At 28.2% G+C, this 20,178-nt stretch overlaps 2 protein-coding genes across 2 annotated transcripts in view; one reads left to right on the top strand and one right to left on the bottom strand.

The window, feature by feature from the left end:
- Window positions 1-2,988: 2,988 nt before the first annotated feature.
- On the bottom strand, window positions 2,989-9,642 carry LOC111038184. Its single transcript, XM_022321177.1, has 4 exons — window positions 7,125-9,642; window positions 6,786-7,054; window positions 6,203-6,317; window positions 2,989-4,023 (listed from the first exon to the last, which is right to left on the bottom strand). Exons 1-4 carry the CDS (start codon window positions 7,170-7,172, stop codon window positions 3,895-3,897), a joined length of 561 nt encoding a protein of 186 aa, XP_022176869.1. The 5' UTR covers window positions 7,173-9,642; the 3' UTR covers window positions 2,989-3,894.
- Window positions 9,643-12,069: 2,427 nt separating this feature from the next.
- The window catches only part of LOC111038160, a 13,344-nt gene continuing 5,235 nt past the window's right edge, over window positions 12,070-20,178 (top strand). Inside the window, exons 1-3 of the mRNA XM_022321137.1 lie at window positions 12,070-12,139; window positions 12,916-13,265; window positions 17,062-17,195. Coding sequence (XP_022176829.1) covers window positions 12,070-12,139; window positions 12,916-13,265; window positions 17,062-17,195 — 554 coding nt within the window. The remainder of the gene's footprint in view (window positions 12,140-12,915; window positions 13,266-17,061; window positions 17,196-20,178) is intronic.

Below are 20,178 nucleotides of genomic sequence, written 5' to 3' on the forward strand. Positions count from 1 at the left end.
AATAATAAATAAAAATCGTGTTTAGTTCTTTTTTATATAATATTTATAAGTATTTCTTAATTTTAATTCGAAATTTTTCAATAAAATTGAACGATTGGTTTCAACAAACCTATTATTTTATATTAATTATAATTTGTTAATTTCTCTTTTTAAAATGTGCTTAACAAAGATTAACACAAAATATTGCGTATCGATAAATTTTTTTCGTAGGCGTTAGGTTAGGTAGTCTGGAGTTAACTATTAAAATAATAGCATCGTTTTTCTATTATTGTTTATAGTTCTGTCCTGAATTATCCCATTTCGTGGTTAACACCGGACATTCTTTAAATTTATCTATATAAAAGCTCAAAGATGACGAGTGCTTACCTATAAGTTTTAGGAGCTCATCATTATCTTCTTAAATGGATTGCTGTATTGAACATTTTTTTTTCAGAATTTTCAGAAATATTTGAGAAAACCAGTAACGCTGGTATATTTAAGACAATACGGGATACAATTTTTTTTATAGAATACCTATTACCCATTATAAACTATATTATAACCATTTCTTATCAAAATTATATTCCCCTCCAATATAATAGTTGCCTATTTTACTTCTTAAGATTAACATGAACAATATAGCAAATTATAGGCCAATAATTATATAAAATCTGAGCGAAATGATACCTAACAATTCTTTTGCCACTTTTCTAGTACACAGTGTCCCGCATTATGCTTTTACAGTATTTGGTTAGGGTTTAATACTTATTGTACTAGTAGACTTGAAGTTACCAATTGACGTAGGACTATATCTAGGCTGTTACATTTATATAAGCGCCGCATAGACTGATAGGTTTGTACATAAAAAAAGTCTGCATAATAGTATAATACACATTTCTCCGGCGGATAGCACTTTATACATATTATAAGTAGGTACTATACTTAAATATTTAACGTTTTATTTAAATTGTTTTCACCAAATGCATAATAATATAAAATATTAAGAAAGATTTTAGTGATCACTAGAGATACATTTGATAGAATTATTTGATTTTTTAATCTTTTATAACTACATAAGGATAATGGATATACTGGTACATGTTGTGGTTTGCGCAAAACATTTTTTATACATACAGATGAGACCTATGTGAAGTTTAGTAACAAATTTCTACATTAAAAATTACAATACTTTATATAGTGGGTGAGTGGGTCTAATTTAAAAATCTATTTTTTAACCTTCATTCTTAGTGAAAACTATTGACTTTAACACTATTAAATGTGAAATTAAAACCTCTACAAATTGAGTAGCTTAACTTTTTGTCGTAAGTTTGATGAATTTTGAAAAAAAACCGCAGAAAAAATCAATTAACGCCAATTTTTACCGTCGATTATCAACTATAATTTTGAATTGGACTCATTACTTATTGACTTAATTTTGTAGAAAATTTAACGCACTATATTTTGTATAGGATTACGTTTTTTTGATAAAACTAATAGTTTTTGGGTTATTATTGAAAAATATATTTCCCTGATATCAGACCTACCTATGTTTAGGCAATCAAACGATTTTCAGTTTTCCACTTAATAATTCCAAATTTAAACCTAATTTTACAGACCTAATAGTATGCTACTGAAATGAGATCTGAGACTGTAATGTCTATTATCACTTGCAGTAAATTTTAATTTTATATGATTGCCTATTTCAAACCTCTTATAAGTGCGCGTCAGCGTCAGCTTTTATCAGTTATCACGATTCACTGGTTTTTCTTCAATTTATATTATATACAATATTTTATAATTTAATAATTTAAACTAGTAATATGACATAAAACGTGACCTTTACGGCCGAACATTTTATTATGTTGAATAAACTACTAGCAATAACAACGTATAACACGTAAATTGGGGTTTCTTTACTCTATAGTCCAGTGGTGCGCCTGTGCAAAAGGTCAAACAATAATATTGTATAACCATAGTAAAAAAAAGGTTCAAGAATTAAACCCTTTTGATAACTATCGGTTGAATTTCGTTATTTTTTTCGCGATTTATAGCAGAAAATATGCTTTGATATTTTTTAACTTCAATATATTTTCTGGTAGAAAAGTAAGTTCAAGTATATTTAGTATCTATATTTGGAAGATCAAAATTAAAAATTCTCAGTTGTTAATTTAAAAAATAATCGGCAAAAATAAAAAAAAATAAAATTAGTAAACACGAAAAATAAGTTTTCAACAAAATTCGATTAACTTTTCGATTTCGTTGTTATTCTTAAAAAACGAATAAATGGGAACTCGAAATTTTCTCCAAATGTTTGTAATATCAGCATTTTCTATAAATAGTATAACTTTCAACATATTTTTTCTCTATTTGAGCTATTTATAATGTGTTAAATAAAATGTAAGCCAATTTTTTTTTTATTAATTGTCGATAGAAAGATTTTTGCTTCATCAAAAACCTAAAATATTTAAATACAAGGTCTCACATAAGTTACTATTATAGAAATGAAAACAAATTGAGCACATAATATTTTTATATGCGAGTTAAAAGTCAATTTCGATCGTCGAAATCACATTAATTTGCGAAAATATTTTATAGTTAAATATTTTTAAAGTTATCGGCTAAAATTTGAAAATTGTATCTATGGTTCCCTATAAGTTGCTATAACTGGAATTAAAATAAAATGAACGTAATGTCACAAATAATGTCTATGAGTATTTATAAACTTTAAATTTTGCATATTTGCCTCTTTTTGAGTTATTTTTTTCTACTTTACAATTTCTGTTTTTTTTTTTTTTAATTGTTGATCTTATTTTAAAATTTAATACAAGATTTATCTTAAGTATTTCAAACTGAAATAAAAAATGTATGAACACAATTGTTTGTAGACAATTGAAGTTCAAATTTGAACGATATTAGATATATTTAAACGATAAGAATAACGATTTTTGTTGTAAATCAAAAATATTTTCCTTGGGATTTGAAACTTTTACATTCAATAAAATGTTCAAAATATTTAGCTTAGTTTCTTTTAAACTCACACTTTTTATGGAGTGAAATTTAGTATTGACTCAAAAATCAAAATTCAGTCAAAAGTTAATCACAATCATATTTATGATATTAATATAATATATATACGTAGGTAATGTTATAATGATTTAATATATTAGTTTTCGTATGCAATGTTTTATCATCGAATTAAAACGTACTCATACATTAACATTACTGCAGTGACTTATTCAATGACGAGGTACACTTGACATCTTTACTGTACAGTTGAGCGGTTACCTCTACTTTTTCTATTTTTTCAAATTAAACATTTCTTTTTCATAATTTATTACAACTTACAAGATATTAAATCAACACCTGAGTGTGATAAAGAAAAAAAGACACATTTCACAAAATTAAGATTCTTCTCTCTGGAGTAATTCGACCGACCTCAATGAGGTTACCTGATATTATAATTTATAATAAAATAATCACCATCTACTAAAAATACGAAATTAGGTTAAATTATATAAACTAAAAACGTTACACAGTTACTGCATAATTTCAGCTTCCAAGTATGTAACCTATATTTATAAATATATGAGCGGTACACTGGTACCTATACAGAAACAAAACTACGAAACATATAAATCAATATCAACACACGAAACTTTTATATTTCTAATCGATTACAAATTTTTCTTCATATATCGTATACTTACATGTGATTTTTAGGTATTATTATTTCATTATCTAAAAAGGGTTCCTATCATGATGAAATAATAATGTAATGTGTACATGTTTCATAATATAGGTATTTACATTTTATTTGTGAAAGAATCATATGTTATTATTAAATTCATACTACAAATAAATTGATTTGTAGATAAAATATCACAGCTTACACGTCAAAAACAGTTTTCTGAAAGGTTAAACAGATTGTTCTCGTGTCTGTCTGATATAATCTGTAAACTTTTTGCGTTCGTTGTCTAACTTTTTGTCAGTGAGGTCGTCGCAAGCTAGAGATGCTCTTAATTTGGCAGTTGTGTGTTCGAGATCCTAAACAAAATATTCACCTTAAAATCGTGTTTCAATAAGTTACTAACTTATTTGTGATTGATTTTGCGGTATTTGGGAGTAGCATAATAAAATACTATTACTAGACTTTGCCTCTGTTCGCTCCCACTAGCCGATCCCCACTCTTAAATCATTATTGTAATTTGTATCATTTTTAATAATTATAGTTTAGATTCTGAGGAGAGCGGATAAATATATTGATTTTACTATAATGTGTGTTAAATTAAATTTTAATTTTTTATGTGTCTGTATGTATACTCAATAAAACTTCGATTTTCAATTTTAGTCAATTTTCTAGTTGGTGGTTTCAACTTTCAAGAAGTAAAAATTAAAAATTCGGTGTAGTTTTCAAAAGTGCCGGGGGGAGAAAAAAAATAAGAAAAAACAGGTTGATATTTTTATGCATAACTAGTTTTCTACAATATAAATTTCGTTTTTTCGTTTATTTTGCTTGTACATGATTTTTGTATTGAATGTTTATATTATTATAAATTTCTAAACATCGTACAATTTTCAAAATATTTGGTTTCTTTTTGAATTACTATTGGAGGTATAAGAAATGTTCGATTATCGTAAGTTTTTTTTAGTTGTTGTCAATAAAAAAAACTTTGATCATCAAACAATTTGAAAATTGAATACAAGGTTCCTCATAAGTTTTTCTACCTTTAACAAAAAAAAAGTTTTCTTGAAAGTCACATTAATTGATCATGAGTGTTCGAATTTTTTCGACATTGAATTAAAATAAAAATTTTTTCTAGCGATAAGGATTGAACATTTAAAAAAAGGTTTCTTTTAAGTAATTCATAATATAGTGTGACCAAAAAATCTATAAATATACAACCTCAATTTTTAAAAACTTTTAAAGATATTTTAAGTTTAAATTTGGACGATATTAAATGTTTAAACAAAGAATAACGTTTTTGTTGTTTTGTTGTAATTTAAAAATACTATATTTTAGTGGGTACTTGAAACTTTAAAAGTATCTTATCATATTTTATACACACACTGACATTTTTAAATGCATTATTTTCGGAAAAAATGTATTCAACCTACTGTATTATTAATAGTAAAACAAATTACTTTAAGAGCAATAACAATATCATACAATATTCTTAGTAGGTATGTCGTATGTATCTAATATGGGCCATACTGACAGACCGTCTTCGCTCAGATTTGTTTTTCGTGTGCAACGATTTATCATTTAATTCAAATTTAACCCATCCAATATCCATTACGGAGACCCACAAGACACATATTCGGCTATACTATATAGCAGAGCGGTATAACCCACTTTGCTAACCATTTTTCATTTTAGTCATCACAAAAATAATAAAAAATTCTAATACTTTTTATTATTTTTATAAAATTCAGAGATACTCCGATTTCCATTACGTAGGTATATTGATTGTTTTTTTTTTTAACCATACGGTCCATATGTCCATACCAAACTATTATAACTAAATGAATTACAAAGTAAGTAAAAAAAACAAATTATTAAATACGGACATGCAGTTACTATATTGTTATAAGATTGTAATTTCAAATTTGTAAGTACCTACTTACCAATGCTATGCTGCAGGTACTTTTAAGTCATATCGATTTTACCAAAATCGCATGCAAAGATATAATTAAGAAATCTAATATCAATTACATACTGGGTACTTATTATACAAATTTAAATTGAATGGACACGAAAGCAGTAGGTACCTTCGTTATTCAAAATTACCTTTGGGCAGGTACCTCAAAATAAAAAAAATGATGTTATATGTGATTTTATAAGCATCTACCTATATGCTTTCCAAGGTAAAAAGACACATATGTTCGTTTTTATGGACATTTTTAGTACAATGTGCGAACTACAAATATGATTATAATTCTTGTTTTTATAAAGTTTGATTTATTTAATCATTAGTAAATGTATTTTTAAATTTAGTGCCATTTATTCAAATTTACCTAATTAGTAATCATTCAAATGTAATGTAATGCCCGTTAGGTTGTATAAATTGTACTGAGGTAGTATGAGGTGTCTGTATAAGTGATCAATGTTTAAAACAATTGAAGTACCTATAGGTATACTACAAAATTCACAAAAATATTACGAGTTGGTTGCGATTATAGTAAGTAATCTGTTACGCCGTTACGGTGTTAGTATGTTACCCACTTTTAAAAAAGTTTCGTTCCTTTTTTTCGCAATTTTCTTCTGTTTCTCCATCTGTTCTCGACGGATTTTGAAAAAGTCTCCTTCTTCCACCACCACCGTCTTACGCCTGTTCAATCTGTGCAGATAAACATTGTTTCAACTTAATATCGCGATAGATGATTTACTAAAATACAGGCAGTAGTGCAGTACCCGATGTAGGCACTAAGGTCTAAGAGTATAGGTCAGGTGTTCTACAAATTTCATTTAGTCGATGGAATGTTTGAAGAATCAAACGATTCAACGATTATATTTTGTCATTTTGAATAATAAATATTAATTCATATAATATGTATAGGTAATAACAATTTCATTGAAAAATCTTTTTTCGTTTTTAAATCGGACGTTCACGACATATGAGACGCGAAACTTATTTAATATGATTGATTATAAATACTATAATAAAAACAATATTTATACTATAAATAGTACTTACAATCAATGGTGATATAAACAATATTATTTAATAACATTATAACAATAATAAATAATATGTCTGCGTGTTATATAATATAATAATAATATGGTTTGCATATCATATACTCACATCTCTTTTAATTGGTTTTCCAAGTCGATTTCCCTGTCTATGTAGCCACGCAATACTTGTCTGGCGATATCCTTTTCCGACATAATAATATTATATATCCGTTTAGCCGTTACAAAAAAAAAAAAAAAACAAAAATTTAACACACGTTTGAATGTAACGAACGCGATTCGTGAAATGCCGTACAATATAATCGACGATTTGTTTAGGTCACACATATAGTTAGTTGCCAAGGAGGGTATATCCAAGGACGCCAGTATTGCGAGGGCGCCCTGCACACATATTATGAATATTATATATATTAGTCATATTATATCGCATAATTTCTATAATGATACATACCCAGGTACCTGTATCACCCATACACGCTGTAACGGTGGTCGCGGTCATCGGGTATAGTTGAAACTTGAAACATCCGGCGGCGTACTTGACCGCGCATACGTATAAACTGTCATTGAATTGTTATTATTATTTTTTTTTTATTAATTCCTTTTTAGAATCGTCCCGAATATTTAATAAATCAATCGAACGAGTAGAATGATAATACAAATATACATAAGCGCATATGCCTCTGTTGCAGATAGTGCAGAAAAAGCATATTGATTTCATACTTAGGTGTACTATACAATAATGTGCATCTTATCGATATCAAATATAATATATAAATAACAACGAAATACAGTACAATTATATAAACCGAATTTTCATTTAAAATGTAATGCACATTTCGGGATTACCTCATTACCACTCGCGGCGTTTTGAAATTTCGAAAAGTCAAATACTTTTTCGGTCCCTCGAGACTTCGAGATAACGAGGTTCCACTGTCCTTATATTATTCCTTTACCATAGCAATATCTAGAGTCCGGAAATTGTGGTTTTTTCATTTTTTCATTTACTTCAATAATATATAACAGTAGTTCTATTACTTATTAGTTATTAGTTATGAATTCAATTCGCTCAAAGAAGAAAATTATACACACCATTTGGTTCGGCTTTTTGTTGTTTTAACATGTGTTTCATTACGAACAAAAATGTTTTCACTAATTTATAAAGAATGTTGAAGAAACATTCTAGGTTTATAGAACTTGGAATAATATCTGTAATTTTACAAGATGAGTAATTTTTAACACAATAACTTCCGGACAATTTACTTCGGAAAACATTTAGCAGCTATATGCCTATACTTTGCGCCTGTTATCGTTTCTATTGTTGTCGAATAAAGTTTTTTGAATTACAACAATACTTTGTCATATCATCAACGTTGATATATATTCGAAAATATAACAATTTTACTAGTAAAATACTACATTCGTTTTTTACGAAATCTTTATTTATTATTGTAAGTTTTAAATTATTATGATTTATAATCTAAAAACGATTGCTATATGATGATTGATGGGTTTTATGTTTTTAAAGCGTTTCACAAAGGTTTAATAAACAATCTATTGCATTTCAACTATCATTTGATATCATGTAATATAGTAGGTATTCATGTTTGTATAAAAGGTGTTACGACTCACTGTAACATTTATAATTAGAATTTATAAACTAATAATCCATATTTTGTGATTTTTAACTGTAAATAAGTATAAGTTATGACTATACTTGAACATAATATGCACTACACATTACACACCACTTGACACCTGCAGCTGTTAACATCAGTCATCGCACTAAACTTAATAACATTATTAAATATATATATATTAAGCGTCCGTGTGTGTGCATGGCATTCATTGCATATAGTAAGTTAGTTGTGTACTCGTGTGTATAGTAAAATTAAAATGTTTCATTGTTTTAATAATGGTTTTCTAAAAATAATGATCAATACACATATTTTAGATTTAATTAACATATTCAAATGGGCTTTATCCACTGTTTCACTTATGATGATGACGATGATGATGTCTGCAATTCGTTTTTATCAGCCGCTTAGAAAATGTTTGTTTAGTTCTCTACAACTTAACAGGACTAACCAGTCAATCAGACACCTAGAAATCTCATCGTCTTCAATTGATTTTGAAATAATTTTTATGTATTACAATTTTAAGTATTTTAAAATTTTAAGGTTTTATAAATCGTCTGAAGCCAGCATAGTTGTACAACCTCGACGAACACAGTTTTCATAATTCTACAATAATGCAAATACGAAATGAACGCGAGAACATGTGGTTTTGTGTTTATTTATTGATTCAAGCGCAAATAAAATAAAATATATAATACTTCAGTCGAGTCTCGATAACTCGAATTTTTTTTTTACCTCTTTAAGTGTTTTCAAACTGAGTATGAGGTACATAGGTACCTAGAAAAATATATAAGACAAATTTATTTTCTCCCCTTGAGATTCGAGTTATCGAGACTACTGTGTATAATTACTTTTTACCTGCAATATTAATAAGTTTATTATAAAGTACTCTCATTCCGAGGAAATAGTTATTGCTATACCTATTATATCACTCAATCTTCGGAATTTTAATTTCTCGGATTCGCTATTTATTGAATATAGGTAGAGTTTAATTTTTGAAGATTTCCAGTAAAGTTTATTATAATATAGTAATACGTTTATTATGCTGGATACTACGGTACTACACTAGAAATATTTAAGTTAATAATATTAGTTTAAACGTAATACTTCGTTTTGACCATTGACGCATACTGATTGTGTTGTACCTATACAATACCCATGACCATATTTTGGATGTTTCTTCCAAAAAGGCTGAGAGATATCTCTACTCTTGGTAGTTGGTATTTTTTGTTTTGGTTAAATAGTTTTTGCTTTATTTGCTAGTTTGTTTAACTATAACTACATTCTCGAATGTATTATAGTAGTAGTATGCTTCGTTAGGTAGGTAATTAAAACTAAGTGTATATTAATATATTAATTATTATTAACATATAGATATTCCATTTCTTGATTTAAAGAAAAAACCATAGGAAAATGAAAAACACAATACAATTCATAAATAAAAATAAAAATTGTAACAATAGATATGTTTATTGAATTTTGAAATTTGAAGTAATATTAACCAAATCGAGATATTATCACAGTTTAATTTATGTTATGAGTTGAGGATAATGAATTGTTCTCTAATTTTATTCTAAACCTATTGCAGCATAACGGAACTGTGAAGCAAAGTTTTTAAATTTAATTTTACTCGTGGGTAGTATTGAGATTTAAATATTATAGAATTCTATTGATGATAATATTTAAATTTTTTATTTTTAAATGTTATTTTAAAAATATTAAAAGATTTGCAATATATTAAGAAAAATGTACCTATAATTGCTGTTTTTATATTATAAAACATATTATATGCAGGTAGTATTAAAAACTTATTTTCTCGTGGTATCGTGTAAAAGTGATTAGTAAAAATTTAAATATATCAGTAGACACTATAGTAGATTTTAAGTAGTAGAGGTTAGGGTATATTTCTTATAATTTTTTGGTGTCTCGACATCCGATTCTCGCAAAAAATTATAAAAAGAATTGCCGTTCTAAATTAATTAATTCAAATATGATGACCTTTTTTTTTTTTATTATGGTATCGAGTACTGTTGTAGGAGGAACTATGGTGCCAGTACTTCAAATATGATGACCTAAAATCTTCTAAAATCCAGTTTCCTGTTAGGTGTACGTATACCTAACTATTATAATTGAGCGGTCGAGCATAACAGTGGCCTATAATGACATGAAATTTTATTTTAAATTTATAAGAGGTATCTAATGAGATACTTTACAAATATTTTAAATGGAACACTGGCCTATCTTTGTTTTTTAAATTTTACACTAGATGTCCCCTCAATTTATTATTATAACACGTGATTGCTACCAGAAATAGTTTTAGAGTACGGATTCTTTTTATATTATGGGATCTTAGTTATTATATTAAAGATTATGAACGTTTAATGCTTGTATGTTTTTCTTACTTTTCAAAATAGCAATTGAATATTAATTTTTTTCATTTAATTTTTCCCTCGACTGTGAATTCCTAGCTGCATTACTTATAATAATACGTGTGTTTATTGGAGTCAATGTATCCATGAGCTCTATAACATATTTTAAGCACATGTCGGTTTACCACCTGTACGATTTACGTGAAACTCGCATTCTGTACCGCTAATCGCTATTATCTTTGTCAATATGACAATATGCCTATTACTTATTCGATAACCTAACCAATCGAATTCCGAATGTCATTTTGTACTTAGGTAGGCTATTACCTGTAATAATAGTCGTTTTGTCAGTATATCGTATGATAATAATGATTTATGATAATATAATATTATATAGTCCTATATACCGCATGTTCGGGTCATGCACTCGTGTCCCTCCGTATAATATAATCTTTCGATAATATATGATATCGAGCGTGTATCGATAATACATAACATAATATATATACATTTGCATCGTTATCAAAAACTCGTTTCCTTGCAGCAGACGTTTCGTTATATTATTACATCTATTAAGTAAAAAAAAAATTAAAACTGTGGCCTGCGCATAGGCGCTAGCTAGCACACGTTATGGCGTTGTATACCTATGTTGCAGTGTATACCTACACATAGGGGGGCGACGGTTTGATAAGAAAAACAATGACAAATATGTTGTCAAAAACAACGATCGTAAACGCTGTCGACGATTGTGCACGGCGGCGGCGACGATATCCATAAACCGTGAAACGTTTTATTATACGATCGAGTTGGTATATTATTCCCATGATAAGTATGCGACATTATAAAGGTACACCAGTGTGCCGGTATATAAGTGCACAGCCGGGCCAAAAGCGTGTGACACTTGTGCCCACAAAATAATATAATATAAAATAATGACGTGGCGAATATTATACTATATACATATATATACGTATTACCCATGTACTTGTGTTGTCCGCTCTATATAGTGTATATATATATATATATATTGTACGAAATACGCGTGTACATAATATTATTTGTATATGTAATCACGAGAGATCTATAATAGGTATAATATACTTCGGTACCTACCTAATTGCCTGTTCGGTTATCCAGGACGAGAAGGGCATGTTTTGTCGTCCTACTACTCGTATTATCAACCAACAGAGGCGGCAGGAAAAAATTAGACTTAAGTGTCGTTTTATATATTATTATTATTATTATTATTATTTAAATCGATGTAATGCGCTAAACCGTAATATTGCGTTGAACTGTTTAAGTGAGTTTACCTGTATAATATATTGTAATAGCATTGTATATTATATACTCAACTTATAGGCTTAACAGCATTATACACCACGTAACTTTGCGAATGCCTAGTGACTTTATGACGATTATAAAATATAACCGCGTGGTGCAGTCGAGCGTAAGAGGACACGCAGGTATTTTCGCCGACCAAACTATTTTTTTTACAATTTGTTTTTTCATTCGATCATTATTTATTTGTATCTTATATTTATAATATAGTGTTACTTACTTAAGTAACGCACACACTCGTTTATGAAGAAAAAAACAAGTAGTTACATTTTGAACCATATATTATGGTACCAATGTCAACGTGTTCTGAGAATTTATTCGTTTCATACGATTACTTATAATACGATTGATCAGTTTTATTTGGATAAATTTGTATTTTTCGTCTTTAAATAAAAAGTCAATAGTTTTATAATGGGTTCTGAGATGATTTAAAATTTTTGCACATTTTCCATCATATTATACAGTTGGCAGCCGTGAACACAAATTTAAACGAAGTTTTATTTTAGTAAATGTGCACTTACAGTAGGTATATTAAATTGTACGGGAAATTAAAAATGCATTTTGATTATTAAATATTAATAAGTACATGATGTGGTAATAATTATAAAATGTAAAATATATCTCAATGCATAATATATATAAAAATTGGAAATAAGTTTACTGTTAAGTTTATCTATCTGCAGTTATCAAATATATTTATTTAAAAGATTGAAAATAGTACACGTATGTATAGGTATAAAACAATAATAATAATGTAAATAAAAATACACTTTTAAGAAATATTAAAATTAAAAGTAAAATATAAGTATTTTATTTTGAAATCTTAATAAACTATGTAACACATAACATTATAGTATAATATATAGGTAAATAGTAATATTTGGGTGTATAATATATTAAGTCGTTATTGACGATCCTCATGACTCGAGCCGAACGAACAAATTGATTGTAATACAATTTAGACAAACTTGTCCCCTTGGCTCAAGGGATCAGGTCGTCGAGAATATTATACACCCGATAAATATTAACTACTTTAACTTACGTTCAAGGTTCCACTGTTCCTGCAGGATAGAAGTATGCTGCCGTGTGGTTGCTGTTCTCGTGGTCTGTGCTGTACGACAATTAAAGTACGAGTGCAGTGTGTTCAAAAATTTCCTATCACTACCGTTTCACCTATTGCTAGTTCATAACACTTGTTTCAATACATATACCGACGACCCCCTTCCATTTGACTTCCTCCAAAAAACGTTGGTAAGTACACGTATTACAATTATATTAGACGCTAAATATTAAAAAAGGCGTTTTTTCCTCCACCTACTGACTATACCATTATCACATAAAACGGTCACAAAACCAACTCGACCGTAAATATTGTCCGTGTTTGCTCACTGTGTCATCGTGTATATATGGTAATATTATTAATTGTTTTGCATGTCTTCAACCTGTGGATTATGGGAAACATAAATTAAAATCATAAAATAAAATACGATTTTAACGGTCCTGTATCGGGGGCAACCAGAAAATGTATTTTATATTATTTATAGATTTGAATGCGTTAACTGACTAATTTAGATGATATGAATACAGTTAAACTATATTACGGCTAAAACATTTTCAATCGATAACAATTAAAATATACAAACGAAAAATACAACGCGTAGTTCTGCTGATATATACTAACAAAAGCAGATCGAAAAACCTTAAGGACCAAGAGTTTAACAACTGAAGCTATATAAACTTATTTCGTTTTATCTGATAATGTACAACAAATTTTTGTTAAACGTTAATGGATAGGTAGGTTCCGTTGTATTTTTTAGGTAGATCGTAAAATATTTCCTCGTTATTGTGCCAAGTTTTAAATTTTCATTTTATCCAAAGTTTGTTTTAGACCAATTCTATGCTTTATTTTTTCTATCACGAGTAGTCATAATAATGAATAGGAAAAATATATCAATGCCAGTGGGGAGTCTTTACTATAGAAATAATACATTTTTAAATGAGTAATAATTAATAAGTAAAAATAATTATCTAAAAACAAAATATTATTATGATTTTCAAACTTGGAGAATAATGGAAAACATAGGTATGGAAATCTCTACATAGAATAAAGCGTACCTACCTAGTTTAATTAATGTAAACTACATTTTAAGAAATACAAATTAATAACCGATCAGCGACAGCAAAATAATTAGGAACAGTAATCTGAAATTAAAAATTAACCGCCATAAATAAAATTCGAGATTCTTATCCTATAACTAAGTTTACGGTATATCTTATTTAAATATGTCTATACCCAAACAGGGATGGATTTAAGGAGAGGGTTGATGGGGCGACTACTTCCCATAATTGTAAGTTTTTTTACCGAATCGTTTAACATTTTTTATAGTAGTATGATCGAGCGACGTCCGTTATCATTGCAACTATCATATTTTAGCAAATGGAATTTCTCCGCTTTAAAACGATTTACTATATTTTAATCTATATGTTGAACTGGTTTTAATTTAAATCATGTAATCAAATAGATAACACTATTATTATAGATAGTATTATTAGGTTCTGTTATAGGTCTATGGGTACAGTCTGTATTATTATACATATTATAAGCTTTGGATTCATGTTGTGAGATAATCTATCCAACAATATTCTTATTACTTTGCCAATAAGTACATTTTGCTTCATCAGAACGTAGTTTTCTACTTTGAGCGGGTCAGATAATTCCTGATAAATATCTTAATGAAACATGAAACATTTATTACATACCTACTAAATTACTTGCTTTAGAAATATGTAGCTTATAATATTATTGTTGGTCATCAATCGAAATTCTTTCCATTGTATTAGATAATGCATGATTCCATTCTTCAAGCTTTTATTGTATTCTAGAATATTTAAATAAACAACACGTATGTCATTATTTCTTGTACTACGTGCTAATGAATTAAAGGCGTATATTTTCAGAACAAATGATCTTAAAATGTAATTATTAATTTTTTCAACTTAAGTATCTTCCAAAATGCTCTGAGTTTTTTCTTATTGATATTAATTTTTTTAAAAATTTTTTCTTTGTTTTTCGATTAGTTTTAAAAATTAAAATATTGAATTTAAGTTGAAAAGATGAAAATGTTGATTCGAAAAATATACATTTTATTCAAACCAAAAATTAAATGATTTAGCTTTTATATATTATGCATATGATGGGGTATAATATTTTTCTGTTTGGATAATATACTTTAAATTTTGAATGCCGGTGTTGGAAAATTTAAAAAGGTTAAGGACAATTATAGGTGTCTTGTGATGATAATTTGGGGTAATTGAAGATGAGATGGAGAATGTTACAGATTGCGGGGTTTATTGTAGAGCGTAAAGGTTGGGGGGGGGGGGGGAGGCATTCAATAAGAATTTAAAGGAATGAGAATTCTCGTTTCTTAAGAAATAGTCTATGGTAAAATCGGATACGGGATTAGGTAGTAATGGATTTCTAAGGAAGTAATGCATTTCTAAGGAAGCTTAAGGTTGTGAAATCGGCCATCAGGTTTGGAGTACGGGTGAGTTAGGAAAACTAAGAAATAGTTCTATATTTTTTATAGTTATAAGTATATTATACTGTTAAGCCTATTATTGCTTATTGTCTTTAATTTATAGATTTAAAACATGGTTAGAACCACGGATGGGCGTTATAATTAACATAATTTCAAGCTTTATTTCATAATATTTGTAAATATATTAATAAATATATAGATTTAATCATTATTAATGGTTGCAAAGGAAAAATGCAATTTTAACTTGTTAATTTACATCGTATTACTGATATATTGTTTATGACCCATCATTTATACTTGAAGTTAAATCAATGTTTTAAAATAATAGCTATATATCTTTGTACATTGTACTTAGTTTTTGATAACTTTTTCACCAAATTGTATAAATACAGACATGCAGTAAAGTCTTCAGTTAATTACATTTATTGTATATTAAAAAATATCACTATTCACGCTCTGCTTAAGGAAGTGTTAGATCCACAACGAATACAAGTTAGACATATCTTATCAGTTTCAAGAGGTATCTACGTAACTATACTTTAATTGTAGAAACCAACATAGTTATGTGTATTTTTATAAATTGTCTACATGTTTATGTATATTAGATAGGTCGTTGGTACATGGTAATAATATTATAATTTATTAATAACGGTGTGTAATGAATTAATTGTGTTAACAATTAATCTATTTTAAACAATATAGTACATATATTACACACACGTGACTAATTATATGTTAAAACCAAAGAGAAAATACCATAAGTCAACATGATAATATTAACAATTTATTTTTCAACTTAAAATAATTTAATCTTATTTTCAACTTTTTTGAATAAAAAAAAAATGTAGATATTAGTTGCAAATGATAAGGACATATTTTATAAATTTCCTCATTTCCAGCCATCTTTTGAGTATTTTAAAAGTGACAAATTATTTTCAGTCATGCAGTTTTAATCTATACTCAATACAATTTACATATTTTGACTCTTCTCCGTTAATTATCGAAATCAAGCTGTACGTGTTAGTGCGATACAGATACATTTATTTGAACTTTCATTTCTTACTTACGGCGTGTGATTACGTGAAATAATAATTCCCAAATCTAAAGTGTCTTCCTAAGTTATATACGTAATGTAGTACATCGAGAACACTCAGTACATTTACGCGAACAAAGAGTTTTAGAGAGAGTATAGGTCGAAGGTATAATACAAAATGAATATGCTGAGACTTTGGTAAAGTACCCATAAAGGTATAAGGTGGTATTCAAAATTAAATCGTTATACACATAATTATTGTGTATGTACAAATTAGTAGAAACTGAAATCAAATCTACCGAAACCGCTGATAATATTATGTAGAGAGTAGAGATCACCTATATATCCTTATACTAAATAATGAGACTGCGGCAGTTTTGTCTGCAGGGCCGCAGTTGACAGTAAATATTTAAACATTATTTGTTTTCTGTCGTAAACTCAATAACACCGTTTCGTTCTATTTTGTTTGTTATAGGTGCTTTCGTTTATCTCCAGTGACACGATTAACAAAAGCCAAAAGATTCGTCACCTCGTGAAGAGCCGATATATGCAAACGCGTCCAACGGAAACCGACGAAAACTGCAGCAGCAATATAACCACTAAAACACGGTAGAATTTGTTTAAAACAAAACTCATTACATAACATTATATGCCGAATGTAGGTACCTGTATTTTTTTTTGCGATTTTGCGAGTGTTGTGTATAAGTATACATACATATATCTCGAACCAGCGAGACGAACGACCGTCCCTCGGCTTACTACTGTCAATCCTCATTTACTTTGGAAGAGTATAGGTATATATAGCGTAAACAAAATAAAAGCGTCAGTGTCAAAAACATAATTATTGGATACATACATTTTTAGAAATTTAAATAAAACTTACCGAAATATGCAGCGGTGATCACATAATACCTATAGAGGATATCATCTAAATCCTTAAATTAAATAATGCGAATTCGACAGTTTTGTCTCGACCGCGGTCTGCGGTACAACAGTATTATTGCCCTGTGGCCCGTTTTTGTCGCAAGGTAAATAACCCGCCAACACGGTTTTGTTCTATTTATTGTTTGTTGTACTTTCATTTATTTGCAACGACATATAAATTAACAAAAGCCAAAAAAAGTCGTCACCGCGTGGAGCGATCTAGAGAGCCGATATAATGTACAAACGCGGGCAACGGAAACAGATACGGAAACTGCAGCACACTAATATAACCAACAAAACACGGTAGAATTGTTTTTGAAACAAGACTTATCGCATAATACCTATTATACCGATTAGGCGCCTGTATTGTTTTGCGATTTCCCGAATTATAGTTATATCATAATAACTCGCACCCGCCCGAAAACGACGAATAACGACCGTCCCTCGGCTGTCCACTCGCCACTATACATTATCTCCCCCATCAGTCGTTCATGTATGACCTATATCTTATCTCGGGTTTTTTCACTCTGATAGTACTACTTGTCTACATGGGCATACAATTATTCGATTGTCTCGCAGTTATGTAAGTTCAAATACGACACACTCATCTGATAATCGGACTTATGATTGTATACGATTGCGCATACCTACAGGCATCTGCCAGTTTGTGTGTACAAATATTATACGTTTTGGCCACGTTATGGTCGAACAGTCGTGTAAAGTGCTGGAGTAGATAAATATTCATATACTTATGGAAAAAGTACTCGCATAAAGTGTTTCAAATACTTTCCCGAAAGTATCTGTATTTTAAATGAAATTCAAATTTAAAAATACTTATCATTTTTAGTATATATATTATATTATTTTCTATTTTAATTATAATCACGTAAAATAAAAAATGAAAATTTTTTATGCCTAACATATTTTTTTATTGAGATTTAAAGTAACTTAAATCCTCAATTTTTTGCAAAAAAAAAAAAACAGAAATAATGATATTGTTACACCAAATAATATGGCGTGAAATGTTTCATAAAATTGACGTTACACATGGAAATTTGGCTAATTCGTTTATAAAGTATAAATAACTGAAAGCAATTGAAAACATCTACGAACCCTATTTTAAATTATTCTTGTATTTATAGTACTTTATACTCAAATACTTTTTTTTATCGAGTATTTGAATATATATTTTAAATAATTTTCAAAATAATTATCTGTATTTGTACTTTAATACTTTTAAAAGACTTCATGCCTTCATGGGTATAACTTTATAAGTACCTTCACCTACCTACTTATATATAATACACGGGTGCGAAGTGAATCCAACTTTAATCTAATTAAATACCATTAAATAACCTTCAGAATATATTTGCATCGTCATTGTACGAAATGTGTTGCAAAAATTGAACCACATGCAAACTGTGTATATACGGTGAATATCTTTTATACTATGCCGTTCATATGTTTTTTTTGACGATAAACGTACCGATAAAATTGAATTTCAAAAAATATATAAAAATGTATTGAATTATTCTTTACGAACAGAGTTTTTTTTTATGACAGTTTAACATTTCTTATGCACACGCTGTTGTACCAACAGTATAATAAAACTTCTTTTTTGTAAAGTCAATAACTATTTTATTTTGATAGACATATATTTTGTAAGTTATAATATTATGGTCAAATCTTTAATTTTAGTTAGCTACACTCTCTAAGTTTAGTAAATTCATAAAAGTTTTGATTAAAAATACACATTTAAATTAAATAATATTAATTGTTCAGTGTTAATACTGGATTAATCCTTGCTCGTATAGGAATTTATACTGAAAATGGTGTTTTGCGAGCTCCTTAGATTTCTATATTTTTCTGAAACCTAGATAAAATTAGTACATTTATTATTTGCAATTAACACTTATGCTAATTTTATGAGACATGACTTGACAAACACGAAGTAAAGTAGCTACCCTGCGGCGATAAGACGATATTTATAATTTGATTTAGATTTGTGCGATTTATAACTTATAAGTTTATAAAAATGTAATTTTATTGAAACAATTATAAAAATTTAATATACAATAATGCTCGGTATATCAAATTTCTGTTTATTTACTAAAGTATTAGAGGGTCATTTTCTAATAGAGTGAACCAAAATTGATGATTTTATAATCAACAATTTCTGAAAAAACAATAATAGAATCCGCAAAAAAAGTTGATTTTGTTGTTGAGATAACTGTGTGCCTGAGACATGTTAAACTGTCCGTAAAATATAAATACACCTATTTAAGTTTTTTTTTAATTCCAACTATCGATCGGTAATCATAAAAAAAACCATTCGTACAATGACATGAGAAAGTCTACCTATGTATTTAAAGTAGGAAAAGTGATTTTTATTCATATATTACATCTGATAACAACTAGGTATCTTATATCTGCCTATACAGGGGAACGGAAAAAAAGTCCCGGAAAAAAAGTCCCGGAAAAAAAGTCTCCGGAAAAAAAGTCTCAAAGAAAAAAGTCTCGGTGGAAAAAAAGTCTCAGGGAGTAAAAGTTATATTTTTATAAAAAAAAATATGTCATTGAATCGTAGTCGTATTTAAAAAATAACACATAATATTACATAAATATAATAATATAAATAATATAAATTATTATCGTTGTAGCTTAATAT

This window comes from Myzus persicae, unplaced genomic scaffold (genome assembly GCF_001856785.1).
Source record: "Myzus persicae strain clone G006 unplaced genomic scaffold, MPER_G0061.0, whole genome shotgun sequence".
NCBI classification, from domain to species: Eukaryota; Metazoa; Arthropoda; class Insecta; order Hemiptera; family Aphididae; genus Myzus; species Myzus persicae.